The sequence below is a fragment of the Parus major genome, chromosome 1 (assembly GCF_001522545.3).
Source record: "Parus major isolate Abel chromosome 1, Parus_major1.1, whole genome shotgun sequence".
NCBI lineage: Eukaryota > Metazoa > Chordata > Aves > Passeriformes > Paridae > Parus > Parus major.
Window position 1 is genome coordinate 101,223,944 of NC_031768.1, and position 26,371 is coordinate 101,250,314.

The 26,371-nt window shown below is 41.3% G+C and overlaps 1 protein-coding gene across 4 annotated transcripts in view; it reads right to left on the reverse strand.

The window, feature by feature from the left end:
• Positions 1–26,371, reverse strand: part of APP (amyloid beta precursor protein) — a 227,524-nt gene that overhangs the window by 148,070 nt on the left and 53,083 nt on the right. For all 4 annotated transcript variants that reach the window (XM_015622098.1, XM_019006115.1, XM_015622088.3 and 1 more), the window contains exon 2: positions 26,181–26,348. In XM_015622098.1, the coding sequence (XP_015477584.1) occupies positions 26,181–26,348 (168 nt within the window). The remainder of the gene's footprint in view (positions 1–26,180; positions 26,349–26,371) is intronic.

The window sequence follows — 26,371 nt, forward strand, 5'->3', positions numbered from 1 at the left end:
AGGTTAATGCCAGTGTATGTGCCAAGGAGAGTTTCCCTACTAGACCTACATAATGTATTTGCTCTGAATTGAAGTGGGACCACTTAGTGGCACAGAAAAATGAGCCTCATATTTATTTATAGTGTCCCTAATGAGCTACCACTCCTTCTACAGTGTCAGTGCAAGCAGCACTAGAAAGTTGCAAGATAACCAAACTTTCAACATTATTGTATCTTGCTGTAGAGAAGTTCCTTTAATTCATCTTAAATGAAAAAGCCAAGAATACAGAGACCAATGTAATCTAGAAAATTTAACTGGCAATCAAGAGTTACAGCTACATCTTCATTTACTTCCATTTCCATTACCAAGTTTCCTTATATACTGACTGCAGAAACAAAAATCTAAAAAGCCACTTAGACTATTCAGTATTTAATATAATCTTGCTAAAAATCAGGTTTACCACTACCAGCTTTGATGCCACATAGATTTAAGACTAAAATGTAGACATCCTTAGCAAAAGAAGGGGAGAAAATGGGATGAGAAAGCTTTTGGGCTGAGACAGAAAGAAAGTCTTTACCAATTACTGTCACAGGCAAGAGAGACTCAACTTGGGGAAAATAGTTTTAATTTCCAGTTAAAGGAATTAAAAAGGGGACATAGTGGGACAAGCACTGATCTCTTCTCTCTGACCAACAGGAACAGCAGGCAGCTGAGTCCAGGAAGGTTTAGGTTGGGTACTGGGAAAAGATTCTTCATCCAGATGGTAGCTGGGCACAGGAACAGGCTCCCTCGGGGAGCAGTCACAGCACCAGACCTCACAAGAGTTCAAGAAGTGTTTGAACAATGCTCTCAGGCACGTGGTGGCATTGTTGGGGCTGTTTTATGCAGGGCCAAGAGTTGGACTTTGCCGATTCCTGTGAGTTCCTTCCAGCTCAGGATAATCTATGATTTTATAAAACGGCATGTGTATCTGTCTACACACAAAGGTGTTGATGATACCACTAGCTGGGTATGTTACCCAAGTGGAGATCAGAAACTATTTTGAAACAAATCTGAGAAAACCAAAGAGGCTATGGCAGAGGACAAGACTGAAGCAAAGAAGCAGCCAGGCCACCTCCACCACAGCTGCCTCTCCTGCCGGCGTAAGGAAGAGCAGCCACAAAGCATGCTGCTCTCAGCATGGTTGGTGCAGGTGGCTGCATCTCCAAACACCTCCTCTAGCCATCTTTGAGGATTACCCTGATCCCTACAGAATCACAGATCTGTTAAGATTCGAAGGAAGCTCTGGGGGTCATCAGGTCCAACCTCCCTGCTCAAGGAGGGTCACCCAGAACCAGGACTCCAGGACCATGTCCAGATGGCTTTTGAGTATCTTGAGGGGTGCAGACTCCAGATACTTTCTGGACAACCTCTGCCAGCATGCAAATATGAGCATTATATGCAACTTATGAAACTTATATGAAACTTATGAAATTCTATGAAGCCTCTATGAAAGATACTTTTGGTTTTTTAAATCAATCTCTGATACATGATTATATAAAATAAGTTTCTCCATCCAGTCACACAAGGTCAGCACATCTTGGTTCAATCTTAAAGCAGTACTTGAGCATAATCATGAAGCAGTCATCTCTGATACCAAAAGACATTTAAATTCAAAAGCTTAGTATTTCACTTATTATTGATTATGTCCCTCATCTTCTAGAGTAACCTTGACTATTCAGAATATTACTTTTATCATATTTTCAAATAAAATATTAAAATATTTTCAAGTTTACCTGATGCTTAGGAGATTAGTGAAGATATTTCAATTTATATATCCAGTTTTTATTAGACATCAAAACAACAGCAGTAGAAATATATGTAAATCTTGAAGTAGTGTACATGTATATGACTGGAATTAGTAGTACAGATTTTTTCTTACTTCTTGAACATAAGAATCTTTTCTGTATATTCTAAAAGCAGAATCACCATAGAGAAGCAACAAGATTCAGAGTAACAAATGGTATGAATTCCTAATTGAGTATGCTCCATCCACGGAAACTGTGAAATGGAACACACATGCACAGACTTGCAGATAAACACATTTCTGTGCACCCCTTGTGTAATACAGGGTGGTGTTAAACCTAAACATGAATTTAATGGGGTAAAAAAAAAAACAGTATCTTAGACAATGTAAAGCATAATCAGGAATTGGTATACACCTTCACCAACAGTTTGAAATGCTAGATGACCTGGCAAGAGGCAAGAAAAAAATCTTTAAAATTAAGGTGCAAAATTAATGTAATTGCCCTTTTTAAATTTAAATGCCTCAGTATTTTTCTCAAAATTGCATCCCACATCAGTTAGAATTCTGACTACTCTAAATCAGAGATATGTATTCATTTAATTGCCAGTCTGAAGTGGACATATTTTCTTCTTATTGTTTCTTTCTATTGTCCCCTAAATCCTTCAGTTGTTTGCTGTACCTACTCATGATATCCTGGCTTAAATTAGATCATATATTTGTGGGTATTAAATGCTCCATTTACCCTAAGCTTCAGCATCTGGCACAGCAAGACTTCTAAGTCAGACTGAATTCAAATGTAATATTAAATTCTCTACTGGCACAAGGAGAAAAGGCTACTCAGTCCTTAAGAAAGCACAGTGTCCAGATTCTCTGCAGCACATCACCGAACAATTCATGCTGACACAACCTGTATCTGACAGGAATTTATGAGCTGGAATTCTGTTTGAAGTTCATCTCAGGTGGTCAGTGACAGTATCTAAATTAAAAACTAAATCCAAGAGTTTCTACAGAAATGCTTACTTTAGAAGAAATATTCATACAGATAAAAGAAGAAATTATAGCTGTAAATAGTTAAAACAAAAATAAGGGTGGTTTTAACAGTTGCATCTTTAGCAACTTGAATAATTTGAATACTTTGATTCACTTATAGGGAAGTAGGATAGAGATTGTTTACATACAGACTTTCCTTGATTGCTATCCTCCCACAGCTTTTCCCAAAAAAGTAAACAAACAACCAAACCAGTTGGTGTGTGGACACGTTTACTCTTACCTGAACACTGCAACTTCATGTGCTGAATATTCTATACTTACAATATCAATGTTACTTTAATAAAAAGAACCATTCACAGAAATTATCAGACAATCTTCTTTTTAAAATTGTAAACACAAATCACAAATGCCACACAAGTAACTATCTCCATGCTTTTAATAGAGAAAGAAAGGTTTTACCACTTCAGTGAAATAATCTGCAAACAGTTACTACAAGCACAAAAGGATGTACACATTTAATAACCAGTGTTTAGAAAGACTGCAATCTGAAAATTGCTTGTGGAAAGTTCCTTTGACAGCAATGGCATCTGAAGGATATCTAAACAATGCTTCAAAAAATAAGAACAAGCTTTCAATTCCAGATTAACAAACTACAGTTGGATCAAAAACTATTTCTATTCCTTTCTAAAGCATTTATAGAATCTGTAAAGTTTCTGCTTCCCAGAATTTTGCATTGATGTGCTGAAGAGCAGCAACAAGCATGCTACATTAATTTCCAACTGTTTGGCATATCCATGAATAGGAAAGATAAGTATTTCTGTATGTCCATGCACAGTCCCAAATTAGCTACAGGAGTGGTGTCACACAAGTAAACGTGACACAAACACCATCAACTCTAAAAGAAATGTCTTGATCTCAGTCTTGTAGTCTGTGTCTGGAAAATGGACAGCTATATGCAGAATAAAGTTACTAAATGTCTTATGTAAAATATCCTAGTTTATTACTGAATTTTACAACTATTCTACATTACTTTACAGTAGCTCGGTGGCTTTCCCTGTGGCAGCCCCCTGCCCAGGAACCATCACCCCTCCAATCCAGAGCACTCCCATCACGAGCAGAACACCTTCCCTTCTCTGTGTCTCTGTGGTTTCAGCTGTGTCCTACCATGTCTGACCACAACTGAGACACTTGCTCCTGGCTTTCTCAGCTGTCAGGCCGTGCTACACACAAAAGCAAGGCTACAGGGCCAGCTGAAGCTGGCATCCAAACGTTTCCTGTCACTTTCTGTAACCCAAGCAAAGCCTTCACTTGCTCAAAGAGAATTATGACAGCCAAACCCAGCATTAGCAGCATCAGAGCAGTTTTGAAATTCTCTGTCATGAGCCAATGAGAAATAGCAAGACAACCAAGAAGGAACAGCTCTGCCCCTGTATCACAAGTTCCAGGCATCTACACCTGAAAGTTAATCAGCCTAACATCTCAGGTATTTGCACTAATTTCCAGCAGCCACTTGGAAAAAGTGTATGCATATTTTAATATATATAATAAAATAAGCCTTTTAACCCCACAGTTTAAAAGAAAAAGTTGAACAGCAACAAATTCCTAAACTAAAACCCACACCAAATTACTTAGTATAAATAAATAATCACAGGAATGTCTTCCAAACCAGCCAGGGAATTTCTTATATTAATTAAATCCTGAGGACAAATTTCTAGACACACGCTACTTCTTATCTTCAGCCACATTCTCTTACATCCATCCATAATATCCTTTCATGTTTAATAGCTCCAGAGTCACTAGCAATCAAAGTCAATCCTCAGCCTCACCTAGGAGTTTTACATACTGGTCTTATAACTATTTCTTTAGGCCCATCTAATAAACCACCCTTCTTTCCAACATCTCTGCTGCTTCACTGTTACACACAGAGCTGCTCTTCAACAGTTTCTTGCCCACCATTTCAACTCCTTTCACCCCAACTCTTGCCTCTTCAATCCACTCATCCTGGCATTCTCTAAGTTCTCATTTCCAATCTCTCTGCCCACTCAGGGCCTCTTTAGTTCCTTGTTAAGACGCTCATGCTGTCCTCTTTTCTTTAATCCTCTTCCTCTTTTCTCTAGGCATGCAAAAGTCAGCAAACATTTCGGCACTCCAACTAGTTTTCCTCCTTACTGATCTTATCCTGTGGAAAGGAAAGCAAAGCAAAAACAAACATGCAGGTGTGAGTGTATGTGTGAGAATGAGGTGAGATGATGAACCTTCTAGGCATTAACCACAGATCACGGGGAGATGGGGTCAGAGATGCTACTGCAACTTTTACTCCTGGTCATGACAACACACACTTAGTACTTTGCTCTGTGAGCAGGGTACATACGAGATCTTGATGTATCATTCCATTTGCCTCGGGTATTGAGTGGTAAAAACATGAGCTGGTTTTAGTGCAGTGTTCAGTGGGGTTGGTTCACCCATAGGAAACTTCATTAGATAAACAATCTCTTCTCTTAAAATTCCCTAATGTGTTTTTATCTGGAATTTCACGCAAGTTTTCCACTTTTCCTGTAATTAAAGTGTTCAGAAAGACTGCCAGTCATGAGGTAGCCTGCTCAACCCTAGTCTATGCACCAGGCTCCATATTTTACACAGACCTAAACTGAACACTCACATGGGCTTTCTCTTAATGTTTTTCTCTGTACATGGGGAAGGCAGAAGCCTATGAAAGCAGAAATATGGCTGCATGGTCAAACACATCCTACTCACTGCCCTTCAAGTTCTTGATTTGATATCACAGCTGTCTGTATGCAGTAAGAAAACCAAACCAAAACTTGAGCCTTGTCAAGAATATTCTGTTTAGCACATCAGGTTCTCTAAAGTCTCTCTTGTGTAACTGCAGAGGTCATCCAGCTTTTCATACTGTAAAACCTCAGAGTAAACAGGGCTGGACTTACAGTCTCTTCTAAACTGCTTCCCTGTCCACTTTAAGCACAACAAAGACTTCTACTTCTCCACAGGCAGAATATTTTATTCACAGTTAGCAAAGTCCACTTTATCATGTCACCACAAGTCCCTTCACACATTCACTCTCCTTGAGTTGAAATCTCATCTGCCTGTTACTCTACAGGATCACCAGAAACAATTAACAGTTCGGAGTTTGGGATGTTGGTGATTTTTTGCTTTTTTTTGCTTCTGTGCTTCCACTTTTTAATTAAATTTCTGCATGAATAAGGTTAAGTATTCGAGCAGTGAGACAGAAAAATACCTAATGAATCCAACAGGATATTTTTATCTCAAAGTAACATGATGTGCAAAGGACAAGGACTACTGTCCTCCCAGAATGAGGGTGGAGGGGAAGGGAGGAAAAGCAGCCATAAGGAATTATAGAACAACGATAAAAATCTCCTCGTTTAGGCATGATACAATATTTTATCCACCACTTCCCTCTTTAAGGGTGTGATAGATTAATCTGGCTTTCAGTGGGGGTGGAGAAAAACCCACAGAGGCTGTTTCTGGGAGAGAAGCTCCTTGAAAATTCTACTCTGTCCAGCAGAGCCAATCCCTAAAGGCTCTGATGGTTGACATATCAGCTGGCCCAATTAGTGAAGTTAGCAACGCCTCTGTGATGACATATTTAAGAGGCATAAAAAAGGGTGCAATCGCTTTCTTCTTGCCCTCAGAGGGGTGGTGAGGGGGTCATTGGGTGACTTGCTGGTTTGGCAGCCAGGGCCCTTACTGCCAGGATCATTCTGCCAGGGCTGGGGGCGATGCTGGCAGCATGAACAACCACATGGCTGAGACCACGCAGCCTGGAGTGGCCATGTGGCTGAGATCGGCACTGAGATCGGGGCCACACAGCCAGGGCAGCGCCACGCAGCCGCTGCTATCTCGGCATGGCTTGTAATGAACTTCATTTACTTAGCCACTTTAAACCAGCCATGCTGCAGACAGAAGGGAGGAAGTGGCGGCAGCAGCTTTTCGCCTTTCCAGCGCCCAGCACGAAGAGAGGCACTGAGTAAAGCTGGCACGGAGTTCACGGAATTACCAGCAGCAAGGGGCATGGCCAACAACTCCCCAGAGCAGAGCCCGGAGGGGATCAACTCTTCAGTGCTGCAGAACTCTGTAAAAATTTTTCAATTGATAGAACTTGAGAACAAACGAATCTACAGACACCAATTCTCTCACAAATCAGATAAAAGGAAAAGGTGAAGACACGTGAGGAGTCTTACACAAATTGCTGGAGTTTGTGACATTAATTGGCTGGAGCAGATAAAAGGGCATCACAGAGCTCTGGTATGGCTTTTGTTATAAATGAACTTAGGATTTCAGACAACTAGGTCTCTTGAGTTAGTAACAGTTTAATTAAAAATGAATACAATTTAGTAAATTGAATAGTAATAAAAAATATAGTGTAGTAAAAGAATACAGTGTAGTAAAAGAATACAATTTAATAAAAAAATAAAATTTATGTAGGTAATTTGCCAGTAATTAAGTGTTATTAAAGCAGAAACAAAACTGATGGGGGTACGGGGAGGCCTTGTTAACCTACCTCACGTACAAAACCAACTGGGGTAAAGAGGGAGCTTCCTACCCTGCCTCATGTACAAAACAAAGCACTTACATATACTTATATACTGTATGCTTATACATATTCATTAATGTTTCCCATAAGTTTCCTCCTACTTCCAATTTTTTTTTACTTTATGGTACTATTGCTTGTGGCACATGCCTCACTTGTTGTTAAGGGGTCTCCAGCCTTCTTTTGGTGGTCTTTGGATGAAGGCTTACACTCATCCTCGCTGTCCTCTGGATGGCCTCACAGATTTGTATGTGTGTACCAAGCATTGTGTTATGTAAGTCTACTAATTAGTCTTACATTTAATGAATTTTAGACCTTATGCCTAAAGTCGTTCTAATTTCAACTATTTCAAGGTTGTTTTCATCTTGGGATATCACTTATCTCAAAACTACATCCTGTACCTTAATTTTAACATGTAACACATCTGTAAAGGGGTACATCTGCCTTGTAACACTGATTCTTTTGATTGCTTCTAATAATAACTTTCCAAATAGTTACAATTTAGTTAGCACTAATCAATTCCATTTAGTAGACATTTTACCTCCACTTACCATGCTTATGGGGTTGCTACCCACAGCAGGTGTATCTTGGTGGCGAGTACAGAGGCCAACTTGGTTTTGCCCCCTAGTTCTTGTCTTACTCTACTTGTCAATTGTACCCATATAGAATTCTAGAGGGAAAGGCAATTCTATGATACAGGTCTCAGTATAGATTATACCCCCACCTTACCATGCCTGCAGGGTTGCTGCCCACAGCAGGGCGATATAATCTTCTCAGTGGCAAGCACAGTGGCTAACTCAGTCTTGCCCTCTAGTTTGTCTTACTCTACTTGTAAATTCCCAAGTGAATTACCCTAGCAGTTCTCACTGTTCCCTGTGTACTTCCTGAGAGGAATAACAGGTTAGTCTTTACAAATCATATCAGCTGTGGGTCTGCTGATAAGATGAAACTATCACTGAGAGATAACAGAAACAATGGGATGGATTCCACTGAAAGATGAAAGGGACAATGAGGAAATACCATAAATTCCCCAAGCATTAAGAATTAAGAGGGGGGTTATACATTAGGGGGGAATCTTAGGTATCAGGCATTCCGGGAAGTCTGTACCTCTCAAGTACCTCAGCCTATGGGGAAAGAGAGAAGGGACAAGCGGCCAGGAAATTAGGATAAAAAGGAGGCTGTGCCCTCCAAAAATTTAAGAGACCCCAGGGGAATGCCACATGGTCTCTCCCTTTATTTGAATAAAGTAAAAGGACTCCTCTGTCTCCTTTTTGGACAGAAACCTCTGGTGTTTGTGGATTAACTTTCCTGACATTCCCCTCAACAAACACAGTCTCTATTAAAATAGGAAAATTACATCAATAACCAATATGGTTTAAATTCCCTGCTTAAAGTATTATCTCAAACAGTCTTTAAGCTGGCTGGTGGAAGCTTGACCCTACTTTTTGGACATCTTGGAGGCTTTTCTGGTTACTTCTCACCTGGTCTGGGTGTTATGGTTTATTTGCTGGGCACTTTCACAGAGTGTCTTAATTCTGTTTTAGGGAGTATTCTGAAAAGGAGAAGCAGTAGAGGTCAGGTAATCTTGCCAGCCTGGCCAGAACTGTAATGCTGGCTTATGAACCATTGTAAGCAGGCATCCCCTGGCCATCACATCTGGTAGAGACACTGCAGTTACCTTAATTGAGCTTACATGGAGAAAGAAAGCCATCAGCACAAAAAACCCAAAAGCACAAACAGGTTTTCTCTAATAAACTGGTGGATTTATCCAGGTTCTGATTTCTTTTAGCAGCAATGCTTACCAGCTTATACCCCCCCCGACCAATCTTTGGTTCTCAGGGTCTCTAGGATGCTCCAGGCTTGTCTGCACTGGCAAGATTTGGGTGTTTGCTGCTCTAGACTGTGGAGATGTGCCAGTGTCATGGGTTTTTATCAGACCAAGAGAAAATGCTGTGGTTTTGTGCTGGCAAGTGAAAGGCACAAGCAGCAGTTGTCACTGATGTGGTTTTTGCTGTCAGTAATGGGGGGGTACTGTTGTGTTCCAGGGTCGCAGGATCATGTCCAGAGAAGCTACGGAGGCCAGGAACTGGCATGGGACACCCATGAGATGGGCTTTTGCTCAGGAAACCATTTATTCAGCACAGGAACAAACTCAGCTTAGATCCAGAGACAGAGGGCCCTGAACAGAGGCAGGGTGATAGGTTTTGAAGGACAGAACCAGGGTGGAATTCAAGATCAGGGACCACTCGGAACACAGCAAGGGAGAAACCCCAGGGGCTCAAACCCATCAGAACTCCCTGGGCTGACACCTCACAAAGGGTCCGGGATGGGGCAACTCTTCTTGGGCTCACAGGGAACATCCCCTGAGGCAGAGGATGGAATTCCCTCTTGCTGGGTTTAAAGCCATGCCTCTCACTTTAACAATGCTTATCTGAAACTAAATCTTTACCTCCCTGGGCAGGGGGCACCTCACAGGGTAATGCTACATCCACACTGTGGGCCAACAGCACAGAGATAGTGATTAGGGGAAGGCAACAGCACATTATGATTTTTTTATTGCTACAGCTGCCTGTTCTTCTAGTAACCAGTTGGGTACCCAGCTGTGCTAGGCTCTCCAGCTCTTGGGATCATGGACAGTTCTCCCAGAGAAAAAGGACAAAGGAACTGGCCATGCCTAGGATACCTCCCCTTCTTTTTAGGGCGGGCAGCCTCTCCGTGCTTCAACAGCAACAAAGGGAAAACAGAGTGCACACAGAGAGCCAGGAGCTATTCTAGCTAGCAGAGCCCAGCAGTGACAGACACACACATCTGCCCTTCCCAAGTGGGACACACAGGCTGTGCATTCAGAGCTGTGCACCCGGAGTGATGCCTCTGGGTGTGCCCAGCTTGCATGTGTACCTAGGTACATATGGAGAGCCAGTGCACACACACAGGCACTTGCTCACTTGCACAGATCCCCTGGTGTACATCAGTACTTGTCAGCAGCACACACTTGCACATACACATGGACTCGTGCACACCAATACGTGTAGTGTTATATACATCAACAAACATATCTTAAGGGCTATGCTTATACATGCAGAGGCTGTGCACACCCACAAGCACAGAGCTGTGCACAAACTTACACCTGAGAGGGTGTCATTTAACTCAAGAACACACATCAGGGTATACAACCTGTGTGCACATTATAAGAGGAATCCCACAGAGGATCTGAGGCTAGCCCTAGCAAAGAAAAAAGAAACAGCTCCTCTTTGGCAGGAGCTGAACTTCAGCGTTCAGTGGTTTATCAGAGGAAGGGAAGGGGAAGTGCAGTTGACAGTAGTTAAACTGTTGTGTTTCGTTAAGGAGCTCTTCTTATCCTTTAATTGAAGGGGGGGTACTTACGGTCCTTACTACCATGTAGGGCAGCTCACGCTCTCCTGAGGATCAGGCACATAGTAAGGAAAGCTCCAGGCCTCTCCATGGGGGTGACACTGACTTTGAAAAAGAGTTTAAGATTTAACACCTAAGCTCTTTTCTTAACCTGAAAGAAAGCAGTTAATTTATCTAAGAGAGAATGTTACTGGTAGTGTTTATTGAGAAAAGACAAAAAAAGGCAGAAGGTAGCAAAAGGGGGAAGTAAAACAAAGCACTCTTTAAAGCAGTAAGATTTTTCTGAATTCAAACTTCCTGCCTGGACAGAATGGGGTGCCAAGCAGCCCCCTTTTGAGATTTAGGGCTGAAAGGCCAAAGCTAGAAGGGTTGTTCAGTGAGAAATCTCTTGTCAATGATAATAAAAGCTTTCCCCTTAAGAACTAACTACAGGTCTCAGCAAGAAAAAGCCTACTTTCTTACAGCCATGTGGCTGTGCCACCTTTTTTACTCCTGGGGTTGCAACTCTGGCCCCTCACAAAGGTTGTCAGTCAATTCTTCGCTGTTCATTGGTGCAGGTTTCGTTCTTGACACTTGACTGGAGGTTAGGTGTTGTCATCCATGCCTCCAAGTAACAAGCCTTCTCTTCTTCCCAAAATGCCCTGTGCAAGGGCACAGGTACATGCCCTCCCTCCACATGTCCCAACTACCAAGGCTGTCCCTTGGCAACCATGGGGGTGTGGGGGGGAAGAAAACTATGGGGAGAACACAGGACATCTAAACAACAAATCACAATAACATAACTATACATCAGTAAAACTTTCCTTAATACACACATAATATCCATTCCTTAATTGTGAGAGGCAACCACTGCATTACCTATCTATAACAACCATGAAAGTTTATCAATAAAAACTGTCACTAAGCATTTTCTGAAGCCCTATCTGCTTAAGTGAACTGCTATTTGGAGCCACTACCGAGACAGAAGTTCAGTAGTCTTTTATGTTTCATGTGTCAGTGTTTCAAACTACAAAATAACAGTGCTCCAAAACAAAGGCAATAAATTCCAGTCCAAAAGCTCAATAAGCTTTAAAAATCTGGTTTTTTTCAGATCAGACCCACATGAACTTACTCGGGATTTCATTTTAAACTTGCAAGCCTGAAGTAACTTTCAAATGAAAAAAAAACCTTATGATACAAATGTGTTTGAAGATATGCCCTCTTCCACTCTTAAAAGAATTCCCTGAAAAAAATATTGGAAACATTTGAGAAATTTTGATACTACACTTCAGGAGAAAAAAAAACTTCTACACTTTAATTTGCTTTACATTTTCAACTTCAAAGAAGGAATATTTTCAAAGAACTGTCGCCCTGAGAATCAAGCTTTTTGATATTGTTTTCATAATTTCTTGCCACTTTCCCAGGAAAGTAACTACAAACATAGGTATTTATACATTCCATTAAAGATATGCCTTTTGATGGATGTCTCTCACAGCCAGTGTGGTTGGGAAGGTGGTAACCTGACTATCCAATCCCTGGTCGTTGTTGAAAACCTATAAATACTGAAAGAACAAATAAACCTTCTTCTTCTTTCATCTCACTTTGAGCTGCATCTGTGCAAATCATTTTGTGTCCAACAGTGACAAAGAACCATTGTTTTTCAGTTGTTTTTTTTTTTTTCTTTGAGTTTTCATAATTCTTCTCCAAAGAAACTGGGAACTTCATAAAAGAATAATAATATGATGAATCATAAGCATTTCTGAGACTTTTTTGGGGATCAAGTTTTCTCCTTAGAGAATTTTCCTCCCATTTGCTGTCATAGAGATGGTGAATGGAACTTGATTCAAAAGACAAAAGATGTAGCCAGGGCCTTGGCATATCATTGGAGTGGTTCTGGGGGAGGAGAAAAAGTGGTGTGGTGGTTGGCAGTTTCTTAGCTGGGGCTGGGTCAGTCTCTGCCTGGCTTGGAGGGCGGATGGTGGTGGGTTTTGGTGTTGGGCTTCTCTTGCCCAGGGGGACTTGCTGCTACAGCTCAGCCTTCCTTGCCATTTCTCCTTGCCTTTGGTGGGCCACTGCTCACAGGAGTGACCATTGGACTGGGACTTTTCAGCACCTCACTATCTGCCTGGGTGCCTCAGGGGAAAACTGAGCCCCCATCTCTTCTGTCTCCAGAGGGAGCACCTCCCATCTGCTTACTAGGGCCTCAGTGGCTGCTGCTGGCATTGCCAGGACACCCTGGAGACACATGAAACATGGAAGAAAGAAACATCCTACACCCTCCACCTTCCCTCTCCTCCTAGGGCCACCATTACCACCCGGGTAATGCTTGATTTGGGTGCCCTGTGCCTCACACTGAGCCATCAGCATCCCCTGCAGCTGTGGAGGGAGAGCTGTCACTGCAGCCTCTCTGCCTCAACAGGAGCCATCAGCTCCTCTGTTGGTTGAAGTTTTAAGTACACAAAGAGGAAATTGCTTGATGGGTGGGAAAAAGGCTATTATTGGGTTTTTCCTTTTTTTGTGTGTTCTTGCTGTTGTTTGTCTTCTTATATATAGATATATTCTAGTATAGAACTGTTATTCCTTTTCCTATATCTTTCCCTGAAAGCCCCATAATTTCAAAGTTATAATAATTTGGAGGGAGGGTGGTCATCTTTTCCATTCCAGGAAGGTTCCCAGCTTCCCTGGCAGACATCTTTCTTTTAAACCAGGACAGATTTCCACAGCAATTTGTTTCACATTTCTACACTGTGGGGAAAAAAAGGGGGAGAACTCAGCATTAAGGCAATGGAGGCCTCAGTAAGTCACACAAAGAAGAAAATCTGCCAACGAGGAGTTTGCACATATGTGGTGCAAATTCTGCTTTACAGGGACCAATATTTATTGCTTGTATCTTTGATAACACTTACAAGCATTACTGAAAGATAATGTTCCAACAGGATATTAAGAAATCCTCATTAACCTATAAAAGCATCAAAGCCCTGCAGATCACTTATCATTCAGTTCTACTCATAAATCGCATTTACTGTTTCTCCAACTTCGTTTCATGATAGAAGAAGAGAAGGAAGATAAGGAGATCATCAAGACTGCCACCTACAAAGATATTTGCAACGAAGTTTGGAAATTTGTCCAAGAAAGACATGAAACTTCTGTTTTACTTTAGTAAACTGATTGGTGTCTTCATTTCCAGTTAGTTAACTGGACTGAAAACTCAAGTAATGCAATTTTCTGCTAAATGCTGTGGCTAAAGAAGTAGGCTGTCATCCTGAATTCCTCAATGATCTCCATGTTGGTATTTATCAGAAGGACCTCCTAGTCATTCCTCACTTCTGAAAACAAGGGCACCTGGCTATGATCCTTCCAGTGAAGCTGTACCCTGGAGTCCACCAGCAAATGCCAGTTTGAAAGCAAAGCAAGGAATGAAGTGGACATCATCAAATGTGCATTACACAGCGAAGTCCTAACATCCTTTTTCTCCACCAGATTTCCATGACTTACGGACTCCACACACACACACAAGCACAAGGTCTGTAATGGCAGATTGAGTCAGCCCTAGGACTGAAACAGAAGTACACATGAAGCATCTCCCAGGGCAGTTCAACTGTTTGACACACCCTATGCACTCTTTTTTTGTAAAATACACATTTTTTTTCAGAAGGAAAAACATGCAGCAAAAAGTTCCTCTCTGTTGCTGCATGACTGCATCACACCCTCCTACCTGGGTTTATTTTCCAGCAGTGAGAACAGGCCCATGGTTCACCCTTACACTTCTTCAGCAATCCCCACTACTCACAGGCTCCAAGCTGTGCACATAGCACAGAAGAAGTTAGGGGCCAAAGTTTTTGGGTGATTTTTGCTACTTACAGGTAAGGAACGCTGCTGTAGAGCTGGCTACTGAACTTTGTATACATAAGGAAGGAGAAAGGTTCTGACAGAAGCTCTCAACAACAAACTCACATAAGCACCAAGTCTCCATGTGCATGAAGTTGCCAGTCACCACGCTGCCCATAGCCATCTTTACACTTACCAGAAGCAGCCCAGAAGTCTGCAAACCAAAGAACATACAGTCTTAGTGCTCCATTCCCCACCAAAGAAGAAGCTGAACATTTTGTTGCCAGCTTTCTTCCTCCAGCAGTACGTTCCCACACAGATGGCAAAACATTTTTTGAGGCTTGGTATGCATGCTCCACTGAAGTCAGTAGGAACCCTGTGATGCCTTAGGATTTAGCTTTTATGTTTTTCAGATCCTGTACTGCTTTAGTGTATAACTCTAAGACTCCATAAACTGCCAGATACTGTTCTCCCATTTTATTCAGACAAAACAATTTCTCTTTAGGCCTGAAACTCTAGGACTTACTGTCTCACATCCTGAAAAAATGTAAACAACAGTGTATTGTGAGGGGGGAACTGGGAATAAATTATTTCATTACCTGAAGCTGTAATTGGAAGATTAACCCTTGATATGTAAATGGACCAAACTTTCATCTGTATGAAAAACTCATGACCATCGTTCATCTTGGGTGTAGCCTCTTGGAGACTTCCGACTGCCCAAGGTGTACCTATTGAAGGCCTTTAATAAATACCTGCTTCTATTCTCTTTATGTTGTCTAGCCTCTGTTCTAGGTAGCCACTCTTAAGGCATCACCTGACACCAGTTTCTCTAACAGAAAAATTCAATCCAAGAAAACTTGAAATATGAAAAATTTAATTTGTTTCCTCCTTCTACAAAAGACCATTCCCAAAAGGGTTAAGATGGCTGCCAAACAGAAAAACCCCTTCAAATTGTTCCTGATGACTCGACTAACCACAGTGATGTCAATCCCTAGAGAACAACACTATTGGGGTGCAATAAAGTCCAATCATATCCCCAAAAACTTCAATACCAATATACTTAAGACCTTATTCTCAGAAATGGGATATTCATTTCCAGCTGCTTAAAGGCACACTGAGCTAAAGGAACATCAGAATAAACTGAAATCCAAGTAAATTATGAATCTGCTGAGATGTGTTGATCCTGAATTTCAAAGGACAGAGTAAAGACTGTAACCCTGCATCTGCTTTCCAACATAAACCACTCCAAAGCTGGAACATGCCCATGTACATGTCCCTCTGCACCCTGCATCTTTCCAGCAGATATCCCAGACTACTCACAGAATCATCAAGGTTGCCAGTTCCTCAAAATCCCGAGAGAACTTTAATATTAAAAGTTATTATGATAATTTATTGTATGGGTCTTTTTTTACTTTTGTTTCACAGTAAGGCTGGCAGACAATACATCTAAATTAAAATTATCCTTTCTTCAACAAAAATTAAGTTCACTGAATTGGACTGAAGTAAACATAAATAAATCAAATGTACCCATTCTAATTAAGGACTTCTGTACTGAAAGGATTTTCAATTTGCTGAAAAAAACAAACAAGAAATCCTTAACATTCTGTACTGCTTTGGCTCATCCTTCTTGCCTCTCAGAACTACACCTACACTTCTCTTGAAACTTTGAGAAACAAACAGAAAAGAAAAGCAGATCAAAGTTTTAAATGCTCTTCAGAATTATGTTTTGATGCAGTCTATTACCGTGCTCTGTGGCTTAGCAGTTCCTGTTGTTTAGTGGGGTAACTGAGATAAGCTTTACTTCAGCACCCAGAAAATTAAACATTAAACTAGAATGAAGTTTCTTCTCCAAAGATTAGTCTAAGAAGCAAAGTCAATGTAAGGATTTGCACAGATTTCTGTATTTCATTTCCAGCACAGCACAAGCACTTTGGTACCACTCTGTTGCTGAAGCCCAGTAAAAAACACCAGGCTGACCCTCTGTGGTGGTTTCACATTGATTGACATTTGGGAAAGAAGAAAATACCCACTGAAGTGATTTCTTTAAGAGAAGCTGTTCAGAGCTTCCTCTGTGCCTAGGACAGGCCAATAGCTGGCTAGTTCTGAGAACTGACAACATTTTGCACCGTTGAGAAATTAGATCCGCCTCTGTGAAATCCACATTTTAAAAACCACAAGCCAAGGAAAACTCTTTCTTCTTTGCTTCTGACTTTGAAAAGTATTGGAGCTGAGGTGAGGCCGGCCCTGCTCCCTCACAGCCTGTGCAGCCTGGGGGAGGCCGGGCCGGGCCCCAGCAGCTCCCGGGTGAGGGATGGAGGCTGCAGGAAGCGGCCCCAGGCTGGGCTGGGACACGGCTGCTGACATCTTGCTGACACTAAACCTCCCCGGCCTGCACCGAAGGCTCCAGGCTGAGCCAGGACTGTCCGCTCCCCCTCAGTTCCCCCCAGGCTGCCGGGCAGAGGGAGGCAGCCTGGGAAATCATAAGGAGGAATCCAAACATTCCTTAGAGAAGGAAAACAAACTTTGTAGGTGTTGTTTGTCTCCTTGTTGTTTACTTGCAAGAAACGGTCAAGGGCTGTTGTTCCTAACTGTCCAGTGATGGTGATGTGTTGGTTTGATGGTCAATGGAAGTTTACCTTTTGGGACCTTCTCGGAACTGTCTATAGAAGAAGATCTGGAAGAACAGAAAGCACTCTGTTTTGCAGCTAAAGCTAGAGAGTCTGTGTCGTCACTACCACAATTCCTAACACAGTGTGACAGATAACAAGGTAAGATTAAGAAAATAACAAGCTATAGCAGAGGAAAGCTGTGAAGCCATCCAAAAGGGATGGGGACAATCAAAGAAGTATGAGACATGACACAGAACTTCCTACCTATTCATATATATACAATCATGCACAGAGACTTGAGGAAGACCAGAAGAAGATGAAGCCCCTAAACACTCAAAACTACTCAATCACCCAAACCCTACAGGCAGCCTTCAGATCTCAGGAGTACCATTCCCAGGAGGCATCACTCATTCATCTGCAGAGGTACACTCTTGCAGATGCTGGATCTGTGGTTTCAGTGCCTTGAACTGGACACAAGTCTGACATCGCCAGGGCACAATTCCTACATTATTCTGTTTCTTGTCCATTTACTGCTAAAATCGCTCTAAGAGCCTCTGCTAGCACAGAAACTGGATCAAGGAACTGACTTATCTCTGAAAACATTCCCCTAAGAATAAAAACTGCATCACAGTGGAAAGTGTCAGGAGTTCAAGAGGACCCAGACTGATCTTGAACAAAAGTGGGATAAATCTGTGCCAGACTGAAGTATCCATGTAATCATGGTCTCAAAAGGTGGATGAAAAAAATCATAGAATTGCCTGGGTTTGAAGGGACCTTAAAAATCATCTTGTTCCAACCTCACTGGCCTTGGACACATCCAGGGATGGGACAGCCACAGCTTCTCAGGGCACTGCGTCAGTGCCTCACCACCCTCACAGGCAAGAATTTCTTCCTAATGTCTAATATAAACTTACTCTGCCAGTTTGGAGACACTCCCTCTTATCCAGTTACTAAATGCTCTGGAAAATAGTTTCTCTCTATCCTCCTTAAAATGGTTGAAACAGATTAGCTGTATATTTATAATAGATTTTACTTACTTAACGTATTAGCTGTATATTTATAATAGATTTTACTTACTTAACGTATTAGCTGTATATTTATAATAGATTTTACTTACTTAAAGTAACCATCACACTTTATGCCTATTACATCTCAGGCTTATTATTTATTAAAGGAACAGCTGCTACCAGTCCATCTCAGAGTTACACAGTGAAAGACGAGGAGATGTGTCCATAAAGAAAATTGCAGACCACATATGATGAGAACTCTGTATGTAAGACAGAAAAGAGAATGTGAAATGCAGCAATAAATGTTGGCTGTGTTGTCCCCATTAGGATACCACCAATGTAGGAAATTCAGTGTCTCTACAGATCACATCCAACACTACACAGCCCTCTCAGAAGTATCTTGGGCCATATCAGAGTTGGGTCAGTTGAGCTTCGCTCCCTTGGCTGGGCATGCTGAGCATCTAGTCCAAGTGTGGCTGGTCTTTTTGTAACCTGAAGGAGCAAACCACAAGCACAGAACACAGATTGCTGATGATAATGAAGAGCTTTTTCTCAGTCATGTGCTAAATGGCCGTCTGCTAGCTCAGCTATGAGCCAAACAAGGCAAGAGGGCTGCCCTGCATACAGCCATTGCATTAGTGTCTTTTAGAAGACAGAATAAACTATTGGACTTTGGCATAAACACTATGCTGACTGAACCCACTGATTAATCACAGAATCACTAGGTTGGAAGAGATCTCCAAGATCATCAAGTCCAACCCAGCCCTAACACCTCAACTAAACCATGGCACCAAGTGCCACATCCAGTCTTTTTTTAAACACATCCAGGGATGGTGACTCCACCACCTCCCCGGGAAGACCATTCCAATACTTTATCACCCTTTCTGTAAAAAACTTTTTCCTAATATCCAACCTATATTTCCCTTGGCACAGCTTAAGACTGTGTCCTCTCATTCTGTCAGTTGCTGCCTGAAAGAGACCAACCCCCCCTGACTACAACCATGTTTCAGGGAGCTGTAGAGAGTGATAAGGTCACCTCTGAGTCTCCTTTTCTCCAGGCTGAACCACCACAGCTCCCTCAATCGTTCCTCACAGGACTTGTGTTCCAAGCCCCTTGCCAGCCTTGTTGTCTCTGGAGGTGCTCAAGCATCTCAACATACTTCCTTGTCCATCATGTCTGTGAAATTCAAAATTAACCTACAGGAAAAAGCAGCATTGCAGTTTCATTAAATGCTGCAATACATGTTTACCTAAATACTTATTTATGCAATCCTCATCCCTTTTCATCCTTTTTCCTCCCTCAGCCTCAAAACAGAAGCACTCTTTGAAAAAGTCCTCATTTTTTCATTTCATTTATTTTTAAAACATGCAAAAAAAAAATTAGTATAGGGAAAAAAAAGAGGAGCAATTTTTTCTAATCAACAGAAAGACAGGAATCATCTTGCAACATTTGCTCCAAGTTTTGTTAGTCACTTGATTTGAAATGTATTTCAATGGTAGACTACAGTCTGGGCTAAAAATCCCAGCCTTCTTTCTCAAGAAGGTGAGAATACTGAGGTCTAACTGCAGGAAAAAGATACCACTAGTAGTCATCCTCTATTTCCAAGCAAATTAAATTTAAGCACTGGCAGAAAGAGTAAACTAGTTCAACATTTGCTGTCGACCAATAGCTAAATAAAACCTAAGACCTCAGTAATCAATGCAAAGAGTGCTAAGATACCATTCAGTCAAACTTTTAAGCATGACTGCATACATCTCAGAATATACCAACACTCATTTCTGTTGAAAATGTCATTTGTTTTTAAGGTCATTTTGTGCTGCCAAAAATCTGTATGTTTCCCTTTTTGTTAAAGGGATCATTTTCCTCAGAGCAAAATTTACGGCTTTTTAGACTGCTGAATTTCAAGTAGTGCAGGTTTAAAGTTCATTTTCACCTTCAATACTATGGCTATTTGCTTTGAGAAACTAGAAAGGGCACATAATGCAACCTAGATAAAAACAATTTCTATTGCAATAAAAATGACAAGGTGGAAAGAAACCATTATCAAAGCAGTAAGACCATTGTCATTTCATCTCAAATTCTCAGAAAAAAAAGGCCAAAGAATTTTTCTCTTTTTAAAAACTTTGTCATCCCTGTCAGTTTAACAAACTCTTTAGCAGGAAGACAAAAGACTGGAGGGAAGGCACTGCTGCCATGAGTGCTGCCTGAAGTGGGCTCCAGGACAAACAAGCACAGTAGGATTATCAGACATAGCAACAAGAGAAAGCCAAGCAAGTACATAAAAAGAGATGGTCCAGTCATTTAGTGACCCTTTTGGCCAATGTACAAAAAAGGTGGCATCTGGGGATTGTGGGGTGAATTAATGTCAAAGTTTTATTATGGTCACACCCCAGCTTGTACTGGGCCTGGCTAAAAGTGGCTTTTGGGTTCCACAAGCAACATACCTAAATACACAGCACTAAACCAGGGGATTTGAGAAAGTGACAAGATAATAATTTCTGGAAGCATTATGGTTAGAGATCAGAAATTTAAACAGTGTTCTGTCAACAGTTATAATTAATTACCTATTACAGGAATTTACCCTTCTATTTTCTGCTCCATGTAACACAGAGGTAACAGTTAAGAATGTAGTAACATGCATTTATAATTTTGTTATTTCTGGGGAGGATTTTTTAAGAAATACACAGTGACCACAGGATGGTCATTCCTCCCAAGTGATGTTTAAAAAGAAAGGGATGCATGTAATGACTTTACAAAAGAAACCAAGCAGACATGAGAAGCCAAGTGTAACACCTTCCAAAGCAAACACTCACTTTACGACTGAAAGCTACTCTAGGCATCTAGCTAAAGACTGCAAAGCAAGCCACTTGCTGACTGCAAAGTGCACTAGATCTCCAAACTCCCAGGTTTAATTCATCCTCACAATACCCAGACCCAAACTTATTTTATTGTAGTTGTGGTTTGTTCCTGGGGGAAAAGAAAAAAGCCAACAGTTACATGCATACTTAAAATGGAAATAGAGATCTCCAAGTGGGGGGAAAAAACACGCATTGAGACAAAATAATTTTTTGCCAGCTGTGACTGTTTTACAATTCACTTCGGAAGTGAGTTCAACACAGATGGCAAAATAATTTCAGTCCTTCAAGGAACTCGTAAAATGTATCCTAATTACTAGACATAAAATTCTGCACATAGTAGCTGCTCAAAATTGCTAATATAATAAACATACACAAGTATCTTCCAGCTGAACACTCTTTCCCTTTTTACAGGGAATGAAGCACACCTAAATTAACTTCATACTCTGCATATTCATGTAACTTTGAAATCACACTTTGACAAAGGGCAGGCTTTGGTTTTTATGAACACTGTTAGGAAGACAGGAGCTGACTGACCTCCAAAAGCATCTTCTTACGACAATAATGTGTAGGTGGGAGCAACCCAACTCCCCCCATAAAACAACAAAAGGCAAATCCAGGAGCAGCTGTACCCACCTGCTCTGGGACACCAGCTAACTACTCACAAGGGACTGTTAAGGAAGAAACTTTCCTCAGGGCAGTAATGGAGTAATTGTGTAGCATGGCAGGGCTTTCCTAAATTCCTCTGAAACAGCTGGTGCTGCAGTGTCAGCAGTAGGACTCAGTGACCAGTGGCTTGATCTGATGCATCATCAAGATCACTCAACATCTTAAGAGTTTACGGAGTTGTAAACCATCCAAATTTACACCAATGCCACATTGTTCCAGCATCTGCAGTACTTGCACTTTACAGCTGTTTGCAGATGAGGCCCATGCAGTTTTACTTCTCAGTAATATGTACAATCCATACAGCAGCATGCTAGCTAGTCTGACATTAAAAGAAACCACTAATAAGTTGTACTTCTCTAAACAGCATTTCATTCCACCCAAGAAAGTTTCATCTTGTGGTATTAAAAAAAAAAAATCCCCAAAAAACACAAACAAACAAACAAACAAACAAAAAGCCACCAGCTTACACTGAACACAAGAAAATGTTCAGATATGCTTCCAGGACCACTTCCTAGGAGTTCAGTGTTAAACTGAAATCAAGGAAGCTGGAAGGCAGCATTCAAGTATCTTCCATTTCCTTTCAAAAAGCAATCTACTGTCTGAGCTGTGCCCTATTTAAACTGTTTGATGTGCTGTCCAAATACAAACTCTGATTGTTCCTGTGCTGCACTGATCTCCCACTCAAAAGAAGTAAAGCAAAAGCAAGCAACATTAATCTTTAAAACATGTAGGTGGTTCTGCTTATTCACTGTTCCTCCCTTTCTGCTTTGCAATGCTCGTCTACTGCTACTTCCTGCATCAAGACTTCAAAATTCACTAAGCTGAGGTGGACTGCAAGAGGAAACAATGAGAATCTCAAGGTACACAGTACATGTCTGCAGGAGAAATAAAAGTCCTTCTGTTTATGCACTTCCTAGCTCTGCCCACCACTTGGGCATCTAGACTTGCACTGTCAAGAGAAGCTCTTTTAAAAGAAGACCTAACAAGGAGGCAGAGGAACACATCTATTTGTAAGTTCTGATGAAAGGAGAGATGATATTTTTTGGTTTTTAAAAAATATCTTCAAAGAAGAAACCAGAGACAGAGAAAACATGATGTACTATTTTTTAATTAACAGTGAGTGAAGTTTCCCAATATATTCATTTTGTATTATTTTAGAGCCAAGGAGCTGCAGAGCAAGATCATTGTACTTGTGTGTTGGGTTTCCACCCAAAAGGCTCCTTCTGGTGTGTCCCCTTCTGGTCTTTCCCAAGCTGGAGGAAGAACTGGGTGCACGGGCTAACTCTACAGGTTTTACCACAGGAGTGCATCTCCCCTTGCAATACAGTCATTATCACAATTCCTTCAACAGTGCTCACAAGTGATCTGCAACAAAAACCAGATGGACAGATTTCTCAATAGAAGTACAGGGTGGAAAAGCCAAACCTTTCCTTGCTTGCTGTCACATTAAGGTTCTGTTTGGAGCTGGGTAAAAAAGCCCGGTTCCTCAGCAAATGGTACAAAGAGCTGCTGCTACAGCAAGAGTGAAAGAAAGCTGCCACAGTGCCAGGGAACAAGAAGGCAGATGGAGGAAGAGTACCTGTCCACTGGATTAGCAGAGCATTTACACTCAGTCTCTGCCTAGAGCAAGAAATAAAGCACACAGGAAGAAGCAATCCTTTTGTGGGATAAAAGCGGCATTAAAAGAGAGAAAATAAAGGAAGGAAAATACCATATTTGGCAAAAGCAATCAAAAAGGAGATTTTTACCTGCGTACTATTCCAACACAAGAGATTCCACATCTCAGCCTTGCTGCTTATTGCTTCCTGCTAATGGGAAATGCAAATTTGTCCCATTCCCTGATAGAAGTACTGTCTTGCAGCCAAGGCAAATAGCAGAAAGCAAGACAAATACTAGGCATATTTAGAATACCAACCACAATAACAAGGAGTTCCCCAAAGCTAAGAAACCAGTTTGAGTTGCATTTACTAGCAATTCTCTACAAATTTATTTCTTCAGTAGAAGTCGGTGCTGTTATTCAACTCTAATTTCTCTTGTGGGGTCATAGGCAAGCTTAAAAATAGCAAAGCTTCAGTGCCACTCCCTGGCCAAAGCCAAAGCCCAGCATGCCACAGACCTGGTTAAAGAGGTGTGGGGAAGCAGGGAGGATCATGGGCAAGGGTGATACAGAACAGGGAGCTTCTTTCCATGCTGCTGGGTTGGATCAGCTTCCATGTGGCTTTTTGTTTTAAACCGCTGTCAGCAGATCTGAACTTCCCCATATTTGCTATCCATTTCTAAACTTTATAACAGCATTGAAAAGCCTGGGGCTCACATGATTCCACCCCATCCCAAAACACCAGGTGGCACATGCTCTTACACCCCAGACTACCTTGTCTCTTCTCCATCAGCAGCCTACAGCAGCTGCATTGTGCATCTCAAGGGAGTGTGTGGGAAGGACATGGCAGGGCTGCAGGACATCAGCAGCTTCCAGCAAACAATCCAAAAGTGCATCAAGAAAAGATGGGTGGGGTTTTTCCAGATTCCCGTGTTTCAACACACCATAGCAGAATTGCTCACTTCAAGCTGGTAAAAGCATACTGCTCCACATAATTAATGGAGACAAATAAAATCTGCAAAATGCTTGCCCCATTTTTAGGGAGTAGACCTGCCCACACTTTGCCCATGACAGGGCATAACCCTGTAAGCCATACTTTTACCTGGAACTGGAGACACTAAAATAATGACAATCATCTAACACTATGCTACTAAGCAGTCATGCAAACAAAATAGGGCTCAACACACTGAAATTAAGTATTTACCTTTAAAAACAAGTAACACAAGGTCTCTCCTCTGTTTCAGTTATGAGAAAATTTCAGATTTGCAAAAAAATTCAGGTTAAAAGTGACCTATTATGGTTATTCACCTATTATTAGACCTTCCTCAGCTCCAGCCAGGACTCACATCTATGCCAGACCAAGCTGCCCTCCAGTTAAGCTCTCCAGTCTCCATGCATGGCAAACAAATTTTTTTCTTAGGGAGCCAAAATTTTTCTTATTAGTATCTTTGTCATTTAACATTCCATGTCTATTACCTTTTGACTGCTTTTCCTTACCTCTTCCCTTTACTTTTGAGAGGGCTTTTTTTTAAAATGCCACCCCAAATTTCAAAATCACCCAACAGTCAGTTGACAGTTCCACTCTGAGACTTTGTTCCAGAATCCTTCCCTGCCTGCAGCATTTGTGGTTGAACCTCCAACCTACTGACATATTCATGCCTTAAACACTCCCAGACTTTCTAATCTTACTTCTATAATTCACATATTTATTTCTGTAACTTCAGATAGACTTACTACCTTTAGTCACTGATGCATTTTTAGTTACTGATGCTCTTCTTTTATTATTCCTTTCCTCACCCACAATAATTTCATTATGCATTAATCAACTTTATTTAGATAAATCAAAGAAGACAACAGAAAACCAGAAAAAATCTTTGAAACTGTACTAGTAGGATAGGTTAGATATTTTTGGTGGTGATAAACAAAAATATGAGTTTCACAGAGCAATTTTCTTAGTAAAGAGTCAAAGCTACTGATGAAGAAGAAATCTCAATTGCCATTACAATATCACCCTTAATGAAATCACCAAATGCAGTAAAAACAGAATAAAACACTACAAAACCTAGAAAGAGCAATCAGTGGGTGAAAGGACAGGAATGAATATGCTAAGAGAGCAAAGATCTGAAAAACAAATTCTCTTGCTTTCTAAAGAAATAGTTTCACAGGAACTGGTTTGACATTTAGGACACAAAGCAGCTACTGCTATGGAAATACGCCATAGCCCTCACCCCCCCCCCCCCCCCCAAAAAAAAGCATAGTAAATGTAAGGACAGGCAATTCAAACCATGCCCTTTTGTTCCACTGCATGAAATAACACATTTTCTTTTCAAATTGTCACACACTGGTACAAGGTTATTGTACTATCACATCAGAGAGACAAAACAAAATTAGATCCACATGTTTTTAAGGACATAAGCAAGTGGGAAAGAAGTTTCTGCTCCCAAATATGAAATCTGTCATTGTGACTTCATCTGTAGGGGATGGTTTTCTATTAAGAAGCTCTGAATGGTTCTGTGTGCAGCAGAGACAAATAACTCTGGACTGCACAAATGCATTTCAGTGTCATGGCAGAACAGAAACTGATCTTTTCAAAGCAGCCCAAAAAGACCTACGACATTTTAAATAATAAATTGCCTCAGCTTTCTTCAAAACACTTTGTAAGAAAGAAGTCCACTGCACACATACTATACAAAAATTAACCCCCAAGGATAGAAGACAGACAAAATTTTCCAACAGCCCCAGTGACTCCCTCAGCAATCAATTCCTGAAGCTGTTGTAACAGGCACTGGAGAGAACCTCTTCAGAAGGGACAAGAAGGCAATGGAGGAAAAGGGTCAAAAAAGAAAGAGAAGATTCCCTACAGACTGAGCTCTCCAACACATGCCTGCACTTAGGCTTTTGAAAGATCAACCATTACAGTTATTCCTGAGACAGCACTTACTTCCTGACAGTACTGAAGAATCCCTTCTTTCGTCCCAATACAGGTCTTGGTGCCAGAGGGGTCCGATTCCCACTTTCCGTTCTGCACATTCATATGCATGTTGAGTTTTCCACAGAACATGGCAATCTGAGGCTCTGCCAGCAGCCCTGCATTTCCATCAGCAGGCACCTGGAAGGAGAAGAAAGGTTTTA